The following is a 17,110-nucleotide window of genomic DNA, read 5'->3' on the forward strand; positions in this document are numbered from 1 at the left end:
TTAATTTCTGGACGTCGGATGGATAATGAAAACGTATCGCAAGGAAAAATCTCCCAAAACAATCCCTGAGAAGAAACACAGTTGGAACTTGGCATGGAGAGTCATTAAGCTCTTATTACCATGCTATACAAGCCACATTCTACAACCCCTTATACAAGATAAAACTTACACAACAAAGTTAAATGTCTTCTTAATTTTGTTCGTAAAGGGATGGTCTGATGACGGTGATGATTTCGTGAACCCAGTGGGTACAATATTTGATGCGATGGAATTAAAGTTTCAGAGGCTGAAATTCCTTAATTAATTACTTTAAATATCACATAAGTGTATAAATCTATAATATAGTTACCTTCGCATTGAAAATGCGGAAGGTAATGTTTTGATCGCCGTGTATTTATTTATTTATTTATTTGTATGAGTGTTATTCGCATAAAAAAGTATTAAACCGAATCGCATGAAATTTGGTGGGATGATTGGTTATTATCCGGGGACCATTTGATTAGATTTGGGGATCGATCGGGTCAAAGGTCAAGGTCATGAAAAGGTCAAAATCTTATTTTTTACCATAGCGCGGTCAATTAATGCCAAAATGTTCATAATTCAATGCCCAATCTTGTGATATGCGAAGGTATGCGCTCGACCGAGTGCCCGTTCTAGATCCTTTTGTTTTCGCTCTCTTACTAATGTGAACGCTTTAAAAACCCACCTGGACCACGCCGGTGCACGAGTCGAGGAAGATGCACCCTTTCGGTTCCTTTGAGATCTTTTCGTCCTTGTAGAAGTTCATGATGTACGAGTTATCCGTCAACTGGGTGAGCTGGAAATATCTCCTCTTGAACGACTGCACGGATGGAAGAAAAAAAGGGGTTAAATAGTCAATCACAGTTATTATTATATATTTGGGGCGACTGTGGGTCAGTGGTTAGCCAGTTCGTCATTCAATCAGGGGGTTGGCGGTTCAATGCCCGTCCTAGTCGATGTGTCCTTGAGCAAGACACTTCACCCGGAATTGCTCCTCATAGCTGTGTATAAATGTAAAATGTGTTTGAGTACCTTAAAAAGCACTATATAAATGAAAAGGATTATTAGAATTATTTCTGATCCACAAAAAGCTAAGTTAGTACACAATACAGTTAGTATTTAGTTGTGTTATATTTAAATGTTCTATTAATGCTCTAATGTGCACCCGCTGATGTGATCCTGAAATGTCCTCACTGTGGGACTAATAAAGGATTATCTATTCTAATCTAAGTAAGTAAAGTTTATTTATATTTTGCATTCATCACAGACAAAGTGACAAAAAGTGCAGTTCAGTAGTCAATTAAAACAATTTGGCAATAACAGGGGTCAAAGTACAATACACTGTAAAAGATGGTGCAATAAAATAAATAAACAGAGAAGATATTTCATAAAAAAGCAGGCCAGAGAATATTTAAATCAACCAAATGAATTTAAAGTAGATGGTGCTGTATTTCACCTTTACACAATCTGTAACGGATCCCCGTATATGAATCGGCGTGAAGACTTACTGCTGGTGAAACTCCTTTATTTTCTCTCTTTAGGTAAATAAACATGAATTAAAGCTCGTAAACAATCACCACCGTGTCACCGCAAGAGCGTGAGCCTCACACGGGTCCATTCAAACTATTAAACTTGAAATAAAATGCGCATCTGTGCATCCGTAGCCGTACCGTCAAGTTTGCATTTCAACATAAATTAAAATTGCGTTTCCTTTTAACCCTCCTGTTGCCTTAGGGTCAATTTGACCGCATTCAATGTTTAACCTCCTGTTACCTTTATATTTACTGACATATTTTACCCTTGGAGTCAATTTGACCCCAGCAATTAAAACCTCCAGAAAATTATTAGAATTAATATTGTTTTCCAAGTTTAAGTGTGAGGTACTTTATGTTTGTTTGTTGACTACCTAAATAGCCCTTTAAATATATAAAAAAGTTGATATTTCTTATATGTTTGACACAGTGAAAAACAGCCTGGGGTCAAATTGACCCCAAAGAACACCGACATTAAACATTGAATGGGGTCAAATTGACCCGAAGGTAACAGGAGGGTTAACCCATCAGAATAAAAGACGATTTAACTATTAAGAGGAAGTAGATTAAAAAGTCTATAAATCATTTAAACAATACAATATAAAAGGCAAACATCAAAACCAATAAGGCCGATACAAAAACAGGCAAATCAGCACAAAACAATAAACCTTTCAAGGGGTTATTTACACAATAATTCTGGGTTTATCCACATGTCATCAACAAGAGTCTCAATTAAAAGGTCCAAACTAAGTTCACCACCAGGTAGAGCGAGCTCAAACACCTGAGGTCAAAGGGAAAGAGGAGAGCGCCGGACGTGTCCTCACCCGCACGGTGATGCTGTTGTTGACGGTGCTGTTGAAGTTCCCCTTGTAGAGCCAGCCGGACCGGAACACGCCGATCCCCCCGCCGCCGCCGCCCCCTCCCCCTTTGGAAGAGGACAGGGAGGCCGTATCCTGCGAGCACAAACACCGTCGCGTTAACTCTCCATCCGTCCGTCCGGTCGATAGAGAAACGGGAGACCTCCGGAGACGACGTGCGGACGGCGATTTGTCAATCACATTATGTTCATAAACAACGCACCACTCAAGTGTGAAAGAGCCAACTGCTCTCGCAAAGTGTATGTTAACGGCTTCGAGGGCATCGGGGTAAACTCATTTAAAACAGGATGTCTCCCGGTGGTTAATGCGTCGGTTCTTTACAAAGCCTTCGTCGTGACTCACCTCATCCTTGTCAATGTCCTCATGGTCGATCTCGAAGGAGTGGGACGGCAGCTTCTCCGCTTTGTACAGTTTCCTATAATGGGGGGGAAGGAAAACAATGTGAAACTCTTGAGAATTCAACGTATTGACGGAAAGAGTGAAATTATTGGGGAATCAGATTTGCGCCACTCTATCGGAGAGTGGCGGGGGAGTGTGGGGGAGCTGACTCCGCTCCAACGTGCCTCCGTCAGCAGTGGACCAGAGGGCGACCTCGCTCGATCCCGCTTCACTGATTCCACAGGCTGACCCGTCTCCGTGTGGGATAAAATGCCTTTGTGTGTGTGTGTGTGTGTGTGTGTAGCTAGTTCTGCGGCCGCCGGTGGGGTAACGCTGGATACGCGCCCTTTGCTTAAAGGTCACCGTCGTAAAATGTGTCGGATAAAAAAAATCTCCTCGGGCCGACTTTGTTCCGAGGAGTTCTGGCGATCGTGGGCTGGCCAATCAGAGGACGGCTGCCATCGAGATGAGCGACACGGTGGTGCCGACGGCACCGTGCAGCGGCCATGGGTCCAATACGTTTAAAAAACGAACGTGAATCAAATCGCCACCGTGAGTTTTGTGGTTCACGGAGACAAAAGAAAGCTTTGTCCAATCAGGATTCAGTTTTTCTGATAATTTATTTAACAAAACAAAAGAACAAAAGGAACTCCTCACGCTGCCTCCCCCGCCGACATAGGCCGACCCAGGTGCATGCTGGTCCTGTACCTGCCTACTCCTACATATAACCACAGGTGCCCACAGTGTAACCCCATTTTTTTTAGATGAACAATCAAGAGACTAAATATATATAAACAACAACAACAACAACAGATTAAACAAAAAACCTGTTTCAGACCTTTTAATGGGAAATCCAACCAACACAACAATAAGGAAGTTAAGGTGTAAGAAATGCTTCAGGCACAATAGTTACCTTCGCATTGAAAATGCGGAAGGTTATGTTTTGATCGCTGTGTATTTATTTATTTATTTATTTATATGCGTGTTACTCGCATAACTAAAAAAGTATTAAACCGAATCGCATGAAATTTGGTGGGATGATTGGTTATTATCTGGGGACCATTTGATTAGATTTTGGGATCTATCGGGTCAAAGGTCAAGGTCATTAAAAGGTCACAATCTTCTTTTTACCATAATTTTTATCCAATTGGCATGCAACTAATGTCAAAATGTTCATAATTCAATGCCCAATCTTGTGATATGCGAAGGTATGCGCTCTACCGAGTGCCCGTTCTAGTTATTATATAGATTGATACCACTCTCAATGTTGGAGGCTAAATTAAAAAAGAGATTGTTTTATAGAAGGGCAAACCGCTTTCCTCACTTACACTTTCTATATTGTTTGTTTAATCCCCACAAAAATAAAAGTGTAAAAAGGGCATTTCTTTGACCCGGTGACTTCCTGGTATCGGGCTAGCCGTTTCCCCCGGCTTCCAGTGCTTTATGCTAAGCCAAACATTTCCTGGATGTAGCTTTATAAAGAGCGTATACATATATTTACGAATGATATCAATCTTCTCATCTCACTCGGCTCGAGAAAATGGTTTGAATCCCATGAAGCAGACGCAGTTCATTGAGTAACGGCCGAGTGTATTACCTGGGCAGCAGGCGGTAGTCTCCGGCGTAGTCGTCGTACTTGAACTGGACCACATTTAGGTCAGAGTTGTAATACTTACAGGCCTGGAGGGGGGAGGAAGGAGATTAAGTTGAACATGATTACATATTAACTTTATACAAATGATGGGCTCTCTGGGAGACCGAGGGGCGGCTGAAATGAAGAAAGCCACACGACAGTGAAAGTGTGCAGCCAGACACCGGCCGCCCCTGAGGCCCGGTGACTGATGAGCTGGGCTTCACCATTAGAGGATCTAAATTATAAAAAGGAGGAACCGAATTAAGACTTTGTCCTCGAGGAAATCTATTTCCTATTCCGAGGCTTCATACACATTTTGACCAGTGGATTTCCAGGACTTTAAACCAAATTTCCAACCAAACATTTTGTGAAATCTCGGTGTGTACACGAGTATACACCTTAAATAAGACAAATGAAAGAGAGAGTATGATTCAAAGAATACATATTTGTATAAATGTTTATTCCTTTAAGCAAATTACAGAAATGAAAATATGAATATAACACATTTCCATGACTATTCCAAAACTTTGGGGATTTCATTTTCCCAGGACTTTTCCAAGCCTGGAAATAACCATTTTTAAATTCCATGACTTTTCCAGGTTTTCCATGACCATACGAACCCTGTTTTTAAATGAAGATGTCTTTATAGATTTCTCGTCTGTCACACACACGCACACACACACAGACACAGACACACACACTCCTTACCTGTCTGACCAGCAGACATTCAGCTTGTAGCTCCGCCCCCTCGGGAACAGTCGACTCGAGAGTCCGTCTCTCCTGAGGCACAGTGGATACCTGGAGAGATGAAAGGGAAAGTCTCACAGTTAATGAGACGAAAGGTGTGGCGAGGTCACACCTCATCGGACATAAAAGTAATATTCCTAATGTGCGAACCATAAACATTAACCACCGGGGGAAATGAGCAGAGGAGCTGTTTCATAACGAAAATGCGAAGCCGTCATTTTTAATTGATCGCAGGATGAGAGTTTATAAAGTCTCCATTTGTCCATAAACTCTCGAGGCCGTGACTCTGTTCGGGGTCACACAGGTAATACAAAATCACAGCGACCAAAAACATGTCTTTCTCTACACATACATTTAAAATGTTGCTGTAAATCCAAGGACATTTCACAGATTAACCGACAAAACCTGAATAAATGAGTGGAGAAACATAATGTTTTAATGCTTTGATGTGCACCTGTAGCACCCTGAAATATGTCATGTCACATATCTTACCGATTTAATACAACTGTGTCCATTTGTTTTTAGAATTTACTTTAAATGGGTTTTAAGTGAATTCCTGTGTTGTGCACATACTAACTGTGAAGGGAGGAAAGTGCTTGTTGTCCCTTTGGAAGAGAGCGCTGTCTCTTTAAGAGAAGGGCACTGTCCCTTTAAGAGAGGGGCGTGTGAAGGGCAGAACAATGTATGCTTGTTTTAACCGGGAACTTGTTAAATAAAGGAACAACGCGTTTCTGAAAAGGTCATTTTAAGGGTGCAACACACCAAAGAGACACGACGGCCTTCACAAACACAAGAGCTCAACAGAAGTACAAGTACATTTTACAAAGAAAGTCCAATATTATAAAATCGGCCGCAAGTATATATATATATATATATACATCCACATATATATATCCACATAAATACGTATATATATATCCACATACATATATATATATACACATACATATCTATATATATATATATTTATATAAAGATAGATATAGATCAACCATAAATTGGAGAAGAAAAATATGTTCATCAACCAGATCAATAAATTAAAAGTAAAAACAAAAAGGTGGACGTTCAGCAAATATTATAGAGACAAATACATCTCCTTCTATATCTATTATATATATATATATGTATATATATATAAATAAATATATATATATAACTGGAGATAATCACAGCAAAAAAACACACGACACAAACAAACACGATTATAATGATGATTTTGATCCACAGTCACCAGGGTATCCTTATCGTATAAAAAAGCAATGGCCTCTGGATTTCATACACACATTCATGGTCCCCAGAGGACCATTTATAAAGTGTGACCTCTGCATTAAACCCATCCTCAGCATTTAGGAGCAGTGGGCTGCTGTAAGGAGCCCGGGGAGCACCTTGGGTTACTTTATCCGGAGTCCCTGTCATGCTTTATTGCTTACACCTCATCATTTAAGAGGACATGCACAAATATTAAATGCTTTTTTCCTTCCTCTAGAAAAGGCCAGTTGTATTGCGATGGAGGTAGAAAATATAAGTAAAATCCCTTTATATATATGTTTAGATCTAGAATGAATAACCTAAACTATGAATCATGCATATTGTATTAGGGACCATCAACAGAAAAACACATTTTATTTTCTAAGGTGCTCATTAATATTAAAATAATTAAGTGATTTTGCAAAAAGGAATGAAAACAAGTCAGCAGCGAAGATCTCAGACATCGATTTCTACAAGCCAATCAGCCGGACCGCTGAGCTCACCCACCAACCGGCAGAGAAGCAGTCACCATCGAAGCTCAGCCAAAACTCTTTCGGGTTGTATGATGTAAACTGACTGTAGAGGTCGCCTCAAACATACACCGACGCAAAGAAAATCAAGAGGAGGTCGCGTGGCAGCCGGACGGAGCTCCACAAGCCACGAGCAGCCAATTAGGTCGTCCGAATGTGCAGAGGATCTGCGTCCGCAGAGACGCATTAGCGTACGAATACAGCGCGAGCTAATGGGAGCACGGGAGAATTCTGTGTTTACTGTCTGGAAAAGACCGCAAAGTTCAACAAGCATGATTAGTGTGGTGAGTGTGTGTGGTGCTGAAGCCACATGTTGCATTGGGGGGGTCGGCTGTAGCCCAAGGGGATGAATAAAAGGGTACATTTGTTTATTTATTTAAACAACAATGCATTAAAGTAAGAACTGATGACTTGTACTCGGTTCCCGTTTACTGTATATTTATATTTTATATTGTTTATATTTGTATAGTTTCCGTTTACGATATGTAATGTCCGACAAAGGGTCTAAATCACAGGTGTCAAACACAAGACCCGCGGGCCGAATGCGGGCCACCACGTCATTTTATGCGGCCCCTGACGGCTTGAAAGACATACGATCACCTTTAAATCCTGTGCTTTTATTTTGAAGGCTGCAAATTAAATGGATTTGTGTTCGAATATTAGAGAAATGTTCTTGTGTACAATATTTCTACTCTTGAATAAACAAAAATCAAATGCAAAGAGAGTTATTACCTTCGCATTGAAAATGCGGAAGGTTATGTTTTGATCGCCGTGTATTTATTTATTTGTATGCGTGTTACTCGCATAACTAAAAAAGAATTAAACCGAATCGCATTAAATTTGGTGGGATGATTGGTTATTATCCGGGGACCATTTGATTCGATTTTGGGATCGATCGGGTCAAAGGTCAAGGTCATGAAAAGGTCAACATCTTCTTTTTACCATAGCGCGGTCAATTTTTATCCAATTGACATGCAACTAATGCCAAAATGTTCATAATTCAATGCCCAATCTTGTGATATGCAAAGGTATGCGCTCTACCGAGTACCTGTTCTAGTTTAACAATATGTTCGGGAGTAGTGTATACACTGCTTCAGTTACACCGGCCCTTTAAGAGGCGGCCATGATGCTGATGTGGCCCACGGTGAAAATGAGTTTGACGCTCCTGGTCTAAATTATGTAGTTTAGGTCTCACAGTAGGACAGAAAACAATAATATATCGAGAGTACACTGCTGTCTGCCAAGATGTAATGTGTTCATTTTAATAGATACGAAGATGTCTATCACACACACACTTACCGTGAAATCATGGTCGGGGAACAGGAGCAGGTCTCTGAGAGGGTCTTCCTTCAACTCATCCCCCAGTTCAGAGATGACGGCCTCATAGTCGAGGGGGTCGATCAGCTTCGGCTTCTCCTGCTGCAAACGGAGACAAAGAGACATCATTTATTCACGTGTTGGGCATCATACCTCAACGAAGACATTATTACACTCGTCTCGTTGTAGGATATTGATTTATAGTCATTTTTAACCCTGATTATGTCTTGTGCTTTTGGATATTGTTTATTCTATGTGACGTCTTGTCATTTATCTGGACCCTGAATCATGGAGTTGTGATTGATTAAATATAATACAATACATAAGATGCTATATGACACAATGCAATATGATATACGTCCAGCGTGAATATATGTCTAATACTGTAAGTTGACATTGAATTCTCAGTCAGGGAGTAATATTTTACTTATTTGACTAAGTTCTATTCAGGAAAATCTCTTTATTTAACACTTATAGAGTGAGCAGTTTGTCATTTTTTAGTTGAATTAGTGAAATACATTTGGCATCCGTCCTATAACTCGAGTATCGTCTTCCCACCGATATTTAATGTTCAAAAAGTTACTTCTATCGAATATCTATGAGCAGATATTGTAAAAGCAGAAAATAATAACCAGTAAAAGTGCATCTGTGTTCATGAACCACATACATGTATTTGAAGCAGTAACCATGACAGCGAAAGTCATTTCCTGTGTTCAACGGGACCGTAAATAATTGTAGAGGAAGTGAGGCTGCGATGCACCGCACTTACAAATACATGTGATGTAGAAATGTTTTAAATGAATTAAGATTGAAAAAGAAAAGTTTCGGATACCAGAAAGCCGACTTTTCATTAAATAAACTTTTTAAAACGCAACCAGACCGACATATCTTGACTTTGAATGACCTCAAACATGAAAACACCACATGTAAGAGTCACGTAACTCAACAGTTCTTCTCTATGCGGATGCCAGTTCTCACAAAACCCCCTTTTTACACGCTCCCTGTAGACAAACCGCCGAGACTGGCGGACAAAACAATCCGCCACACGCACTAACGTTCTCTTTTTTGAAGGATTACGTCACGGTTAATGTTTCATTCACATCCAAGAAACGACAGAATGTTAAAAGTGTGGTTTTTTTTAACAGGAAGGAGACAATGGCGCGCTACTTCTGCAAAGCAACGGAGGCAACGTGCGCGCTCGGAGGAGGCTGCGGTGAGGAAGCTCGTTGGTTTGGTTCTCACGCACAGCGCAGACCTCCAGCTCTCGGAGCAGGCCTGTTGGCGAGAGCAGAACTCGACCCGAGGTGGTCTGCGTTTCAAGAGTCATCCGTCTCGCTCCTGCCTTACATCACATGTCATTTTGAATTTACAATGAGTGCATTCGACCACGAGTACAAACGCAGAACAAGAGTCAAGAATCGTTTCTTCAAAGCCAAACGACAAACAATTCTATGTATTGATAATATTGAGCAGAAGCATTCGCTGTCAGCTCGATTTACACTTCACGTGTCATCACTGTGGTGACTCTGGGTCGGTGGGTAGCAGCTCCGTCTTTCAATCGGGGGGGTTGGCGGTTCAATCCCCTGCCCTAGTCGATGTGTCCTTGAGCAAGACACTTACCCCTGAGTTGCTTCCTGTAGCTGTGTATGTATGTCACATGCTTTTAAGTTGCTTTGGATAAAAGCGTCAGCTAAATGACATGTTATGTAATGTGAAGTGTTATTTTTTAGTCAAGTCTTTCTTTTTATTTACATTCTGACATCTTATATAGACAAATGATGTACAAAAGAATGAAAAAACTTTTAAAAACTCAACAAATTAATGATTAATGGAAATAATCATTTGTTAAATCTCAAAGAGCTGATACCACTTACTGCTTTTGAATATAAAATGAAAAGAAACGGGGGCAGGTTTCCCAAAATTTTACTTGGTTATGCCACCGTCTCTTAACTTTTAGTTTCTTTTAACTTGTCTGTTTGTAACTGTGTTTCTCATGTTGCTGTCCGTCTTGGCCATGGTCTTCCTCGAAGAAGAGATTTTTAATGTCAAAGGAATTCACCTGGTTAACACTCCTGTTACCTTTAGGGTCAATTTGACCCCATTCAATGTTTAACGTCGGTGTTCTTTGGGGTCAATTTGACCCCAGGCTGTTTTTAACTGTGTCAAACATATAAGAAATATCAACTTTTTTATATATTTAAAGGGCTATTTAGGTAGTCAACAAACAAACATAAAGTACCTCACACTTAAACTTGGGAAACAATATTAATTCTAAATTTTCTGGAGGTTTTAATTGCTGGGGTCAAATTGACCCCGAGGGTAAAATATGTTAGTGAATGTGAAGATAACAGGAGGGTTAAATAAAGGTTTAAATTAGTTAGTTAGCCCCGATGCTTCTCTGCACAGGAATCACCAGCAAATAAATGACAACAGGCGGGATTCAGACCGATAAACGACGAGAGGAAAGCCGGCGTGAGAGTCCGTCGGACTCGTGTGTGACGTCAGCGTTCATGTTTTCAGGGGGAAATCTGAGAGACCCAGCAATGAACCAAGAACTCTGCTAGGTTAACATTTAAATGTGAGTATTTCTCTTCAATCTGTCTCTTCCTGTCTGTGAAACAAACCAATCTTCACGAGGGAAGGAAATAAAGCACACACATATCACACAACGCATTACAGGAAAGTGTGTATGATGACTGCCTGTGTTTTTTAAATCATTAAAGCTGTAAACATCACACTTAGCCCTATGATTGACAGCATATACACACGTGTGAGTCCCTCTAGTCACCTGTAGCCATGTGATAGTTCAGTAAACACTAGTTTTGGGTTGCAATGCAGCGTGAATGTGACAAACACACAGATACATACAATGCTCAGCCGGCTGAAATCCGATCGCACTCGTTTGTTCTTTATTTTCCTCCTGAAGGTGATTTTACTCCTCAAGCTCATTGCGAAGTTCATATGTTACACGCAAAGAAAAAAAGCCCCAGAACTTTCGATAAATCGGGAGGAAGAAAAAAATGAGAAAAAAAGAGTCGAAGCTAAATTAAAAGTGAACTTAACAAAGCGCACATCGCAGACATGTGCTCGTGTCGGAAGCAGAACTAACGCTCGGAGCGTGTGTGTAGAGGAAGTTGATGAATGATGTCCAACGCACACTTCAGCGCGCACACACACACACACACACACAGGCGAGAAAATCCCCTGCAAATGAGAAAAAAAACGAACCAATGTCTTTTGTTTTATGACAATTATAACACGAACATCTCTACTGAGCAACTTTAACAGCTTACATTAAAAAAAAATTACACTTTATATTACTACCTGTACAAACAGACAACCGCCTCACTACAGTTACACTATCACGTACTCACACACAAAGTCAAACTCTCAGCATCGTATCTGCCTGGGTCCAGCTGTATCAATAACGCACCCTCAACCCCTCCAAGATGCACACAAACAGATGAGCCGGCATGCAGCCAATCAACTTCCTGTTTCAAAGCTGTCCATGAAACCGTCTGCAAGCCGATGAACATCTACAAAAAGTATTCACCGACGCTGTCACGACGGGATTAGGGTGGACCCAAATGCACGACTCAGGAGACAGATAATTCAAATAAAGATTCTTTACTGAAAGGCTCGTCAAGATCGGAATAATCAAACTATGGAATGCTCGAGGGCTTGGTCGGAAAAACACAAGACGATCTGGCAGAGGACAAGTGGAAGTGAGGGAGCTAAATAGTGAGGGACTAATGAGGGGATGGGCTGCAGGTGAGAAGGGCGTGAGGACCAGGTGAAGGGAATGAGGGACTAACGAGGTGATCAGAGACAGGTGAGTAGGGCGTGAGGACCAGGTGAAGGGAATGAGGGACTAACGAGGTGATCAGAGGCAGGTGAGAAGGCGTGAGGACCAGGTGAAGGGAATGAGGGACTAACGAGGTGATCAGAGACAGGTGAGTAGGGCGTGAGGACCAGGTGAAGGGAATGAGGGACTAACGAGGTGATCAGAGGCAGGTGAGGGGAGTTGGACTGACGAGATGGGAAGAAGGATCTGGAATGACATGATAGTTAGTGACAGGATGAAAACAACTAATACAAAAAGGAAGGCGTGGAGCTAAACTGTTACAGATGCGCATTTGCTTTTAAATAAATGCACACAAAAATAAACGTTGACATTTATACCTGTACACACACTCACAGACACTCACTTCCCTAGATTAAACCTCAAAGCAGAACAGAGATCCGGACAAGAGGAAACGACTCCCGGTGATACAACACGCCCAGAGAGTCGCTGTAAGGAGCTTCTGGAACGACGCACAAATGTATCTTCCAACGCCGTGGAGTAAACGGCACAAGAGGAATTAGGAGATAGGAGGAGGAATTGGGAGAGAGGCAGCGGTCTCAGTTACACACCTCAAAACCAAGCTCAGCCCAGAACTATCTTCTGTCATACTCATTGAATGTGTTTATGTAACTCTGTAACGCTTCATTCTGGTCACATGACGTCTATTGTTCTGTCCATCCTGGAGAGGGGTCCTCCTCTGTTGCTCTCCTGAAGGGTTCTTCACCTTTTTCCCTGTGAACGTTTTTTTTCTTCTATTTTTTGGGAGTTTTTCCTGATCCGATGTGAGGTCAAAGGTCAGGGATGTCGTGCGCGTACAGATTGTAAAGCCCTCTGAGGATAATTCGTAATTTGTGATATTGGGCTACATAAAATAAACTGAATTTAATCTGCACGGTCATACCACAGGAGCTAAATAAAGAATATACGTTTATTTGTATTGCACTGAGCCTTTACCACATGTGGGATGTATTAGATGTGTAAATGTAAAACTTTACATTAGGAATAAAGATAATCTTTTTAAACGTACAAACCTAAAGCTGCACATCGTTGTAGTTTATAGTTATATAGTTGGTTGGATGGCTAAAAGACCAAAAAACGGTTTTAATGTAATGGAAATTCTACATGAAAAGCAAATATTTGCTTTGTCTGTTTCTTTGCGAGACCTTTTAATTGAGATAAAACCAAACAGTCCGTCCCACGACTGCAAGTCTGAAGCGGAGCAGGTCGCGACAGTTTTAAGTGAACCCTTCGTCTCAATCTGCTGCCTGTTGTTCTGACTCAATAAGTTTCAACTGTCTGATGTTTTGCATCCGACACGGTGCATCATAATCACGCTCCGTCAGCACTGCACTCCTTCAAAAGGCAATTAATGTCTGAAGCGCAACCTCCCTATTCCTCTTCTTCTTTCCCCCCGTTCCTCCCTCCATCCATCCTCTGTTCTGCAGTCGCCTCCATCCCTTCCTCTCATCCTCTCATCCCCTCCTCTCCCGCTTCCTCTTTTCATCAAACATCCTCATCGACGCACTCCTTTTATTCGCTCTTCCTTTGATTCTCTCTCTGTGTCTCCTCCCCGATTCCCTTGTTCTCACCTTTTTTAACATCTCTCTTTTTCTGTCCCACCCCCCCCACTCCTCTGTTTTTCCCTCCCTCCCTCCTAGCAGGGGTGAGATACGAGTGGGTGTTAATGTTGGTAACGTCCAGCTGCGTTAAGGGCACACGCAGAGCCCTCCGGGCCGGTGGCTCGCACACACATAACTGAACGAGAGGGAAGCGGCAGAGGAAGAGGAGGGTGCAGGAAAAGAGGAAGAGCGGGAATAAATCAAAGTCGGGGAACGATTTTGAGACGGAGACGGGGAGAAATCCCAGCATTCGAATCTGTGCACAAGCTGGTCTGTGTCACAGATGAAGGTCTCGTCATCACGATGAAGCAGAGATGTGAGGAAAGTAAGACAAGAACGAAAACGAGGGGGATTTTGGAGGAAACGAAAGAGACAGAGTATGAAAGAGTGAGAGGGGGGAAGAGAGAGAAAGAAGTCGTCTGTTTTACATCACTAGAGAGACACAGTCGGACTGACGGGGATTCACACTTCAAAGGGAAGTCGCTCGTCTGATAAATGTCCGTTCTCTCTTTAGTGCGGCCGATACGTGTCGGATGTTCACTTCATGAATCTCTTTCGGTGTCTGTCCGTTCAGCTGCGAGGTTATCCCGCAGACCATTAGCAGCCCCACGTTATTCCACCAATCACACTTCATGTCAACGATGGATGAACCGTCGAACGCCGCTCACGCAGATGATTGACGGTGTCCAAAGAGAGACGGGAGGAGGTGCATTCCTTCCCCGACCACTGCGTCAGAGACGTGAGACGGGGTGTCGGGCTTGGGAGGGACGGAGGTTGGGAGGTGTAGACGTGTCTGACGTGTTAGAGCCCTTGATGGAAACCTTTCTTAACAGTCTCGTTATTATCGTGTCGTGTATTATTGTTACGATTGTGAACGAAACGCAGACCAGTGCTACTGGACTCGCTCAGTTCAGAAGATTTTTTTTGGAGAAACCCTTCCTCGATCCCACGGTGTGGATGAACCATTGCATCCAGGATACGTTCTGCATCCAGGATACGTCCGAGCCTCACAAAGCGGCCCGTTGACTCCGCTCGGCATCAACCGATCGACGTCACTTCGAGCTAATCACTCGACAAAATCAAAACTGTGTTCTGTCCTGGCTCCTCATTGGTGGAACGAGCTGCCCGCTGACATCAGGACAGCAGGACGTCTCTACGTCTTCCACCAGAAACTAAAAACACATCTTTTCCTAATATACCTTGAATAAAATCAGATTAGCACTTCAGTGGCCCTTAGTTATGGTTTCACTTATAGTATAACTTATAGTATTACTTATGGTATTCCTCGTGGTACTATTCATGCTATTACTTATGGTATTACTTAGTGTATTACTTATAGTATTACTTATAGTATTACTTATGGTATTACTTAAAGTATTACTTATGGTATTACTTATGGTATTATTTATAGTATTACTTATAGTATTACTGATGGTATTATTTATGGTGTTTTTGTAGTTTGGCTTCTTGAAGAAATGTTACTTTCTTGATTCTTGTTGCTCTGAGTTTGTCCTCGTGGTTGGATTCACTTATTATGAGTCACTTTGGATAAAAGTCTCAGCTAAATGACATGTGATGTGATATAACGTAAAGAACTGAAGACGAGACCTTCCAAACGCGTCACTTTCATGACCAGAAACTCAACGTTTCCAGAAGTTTCTTGACCAGTTAGGAGACATATGAGTTATTAATCCCTTGTGACCAGCAGCTGGCAGTTTTACTTCTTTAAGATCACAACTCTGCATGTTGCTTGTGAAAGTCTCGCATGAAGAGCTTCGTTTGAGCCCTCGCAATCAGTAAAACAATCTGAGATGAACGACCAACCACCATCATGTTCAGACCTTCCACCACGGCGAGCGCAAACCACGCCGAATGCTACAAAACATCAGCAGAAGGCCGAGTTAGTGCCCTCGTTCCTCGTAGAGAGCGGCTTACAGAACAAGAATCAGCAGGCAATCAGGACTCGAGTGTAAACCATGACGACTCGTTGGCCACAGAGACCAGAAGAACTGGCACCAGAAGGTTTGTGGAGAGAGAAAAAGAAAGAAAGGGAGACCAGACGGGGCGACTGTAAAAAAAAAAAATCCCACCATGCCAGAACTATAACTTTTTTTTTCCACTGGGTTTACAGAAACCAGAGTCTGGATTAAAAAACAAGAAGCTGGCTAACACTCGTGGATACGATACCAAACAGATGTGCTGAAGGAAAAACAACATCCTGTGGAGTAACTCCCTCATGGAGTCACTCGTTCACTCAGGTAAATAACGTTGCATTCATGCTTTTCTGTGAACAGCTATTTTTATCATCTTCTCTGCAGACCGTACGCAGAGTTTGCAGATTTTTTCCCACAGAAACCAGATTCCTCATGTCTGCCCCCCCCCCCCCCCTCTCTCTCTATTCTCCTCCCTCCATTTCCGTCCTTCTGCCTCTCAGCTGTGAATGGAAGCAACCAGACCCCCAATCACTGATCGTACATCGACCTCAGCAGAGAAAAATTGAGAAACGGGCAATTAAGGAGAGAAAGTTGACAGAGGGAGAAATTAAGAAAAGAAAATACATTCACATGGAAATATATTTTTGCTTATCGGACTTCCATTCATCCGTCAATGCAATTGAAATGGACACAAATCCAAATATGATACCATTGAGAACTCAATAACTCTACACCCACATGCTGTCGCCCCCCACCCCCCTACCTGTCCACACTCGCATTAGGTGGAAAAGGCGGCAGAGTTACTGGGAGCCTGTGCATTAGTGCTGGTTACCATTATGATGATGCTCAGAGCTGAGGTGGTGGCGGTGTAACCCTCCAGGGTTGGAGTGGCAGCATCCGATGACATCTGGTCCTGTCGCGAACACATGTGGCCGCAGTCGGCCCCGCCCACCGAGCGCAGGAGCAGGACGGCGCTCGCCGAACAACCCATAATAACCCACTGCTGTCGACCCCGAGTCCGGCCTGGTCCCGCAGTACAGAGGCGTCACCTGCACTGAGGTTCCTCGTCTATCCCAGTCGACCTGAACTCAAGTGATGACCCGGTCCAGTCCAGCCCCTGGTTCAGCCTGTGGTGCCGTGTTCAGTTCAAGCCCAGTAGGATATCTGAGACGCCATCCCAAGTCGTGCTTCACTGTTTTCTTTCCTGCTCTCCTCTCCAGTCTCCAGCCCCTAATGTTGGCGAGTTTACACACTCAGTCTTACATGGCTCCCTCTCTCTCTCACTCTCTTCCCCTCACACACACACACACACACAGACAGCAGCTGTGCACGGTTCAGCCCAGCCCAGCTCACCCAACAAATCACAGTCTGCGATAGCCGTCAGCTGACCAGAACCAGCTGCCACAGACACACACACACACACACACAC

General features: G+C 42.6%; 1 protein-coding gene across 6 annotated transcripts in view; it reads right to left on the reverse strand.

Annotated features, from left to right (window-relative positions):
* dock10 (dedicator of cytokinesis 10) overlaps window positions 1-17,110 on the reverse strand; it is an 87,938-nt gene that overhangs the window by 41,540 nt on the left and 29,288 nt on the right. For 3 of the 6 annotated variants that reach the window (XM_056440717.1, XM_056440716.1, XM_056440715.1), the window contains exons 1-7: window positions 16,514-16,906; window positions 8,267-8,386; window positions 5,151-5,240; window positions 4,407-4,489; window positions 2,774-2,846; window positions 2,378-2,506; window positions 707-841 (exon numbers count right to left, since the gene is read on the reverse strand). In XM_056440717.1, coding sequence (XP_056296692.1) covers window positions 707-841; window positions 2,378-2,506; window positions 2,774-2,846; window positions 4,407-4,489; window positions 5,151-5,240; window positions 8,267-8,386; window positions 16,514-16,672 — 789 coding nt within the window. In that variant the 5' untranslated portion in view covers window positions 16,673-16,906. Of the gene's footprint in view, window positions 1-706; window positions 842-2,377; window positions 2,507-2,773; window positions 2,847-4,406; window positions 4,490-5,150; window positions 5,241-8,266; window positions 8,387-16,513; window positions 16,908-17,110 lie in introns of those variants that run through there. The other 3 variants (XM_056440719.1, XM_056440714.1, XM_056440718.1) reach the window with 2 other exon arrangements.

The sequence above is a fragment of the Pseudoliparis swirei genome, chromosome 20 (assembly GCF_029220125.1).
Source record: "Pseudoliparis swirei isolate HS2019 ecotype Mariana Trench chromosome 20, NWPU_hadal_v1, whole genome shotgun sequence".
In the NCBI taxonomy this organism is placed as follows: Eukaryota; Metazoa; Chordata; class Actinopteri; order Perciformes; family Liparidae; genus Pseudoliparis; species Pseudoliparis swirei.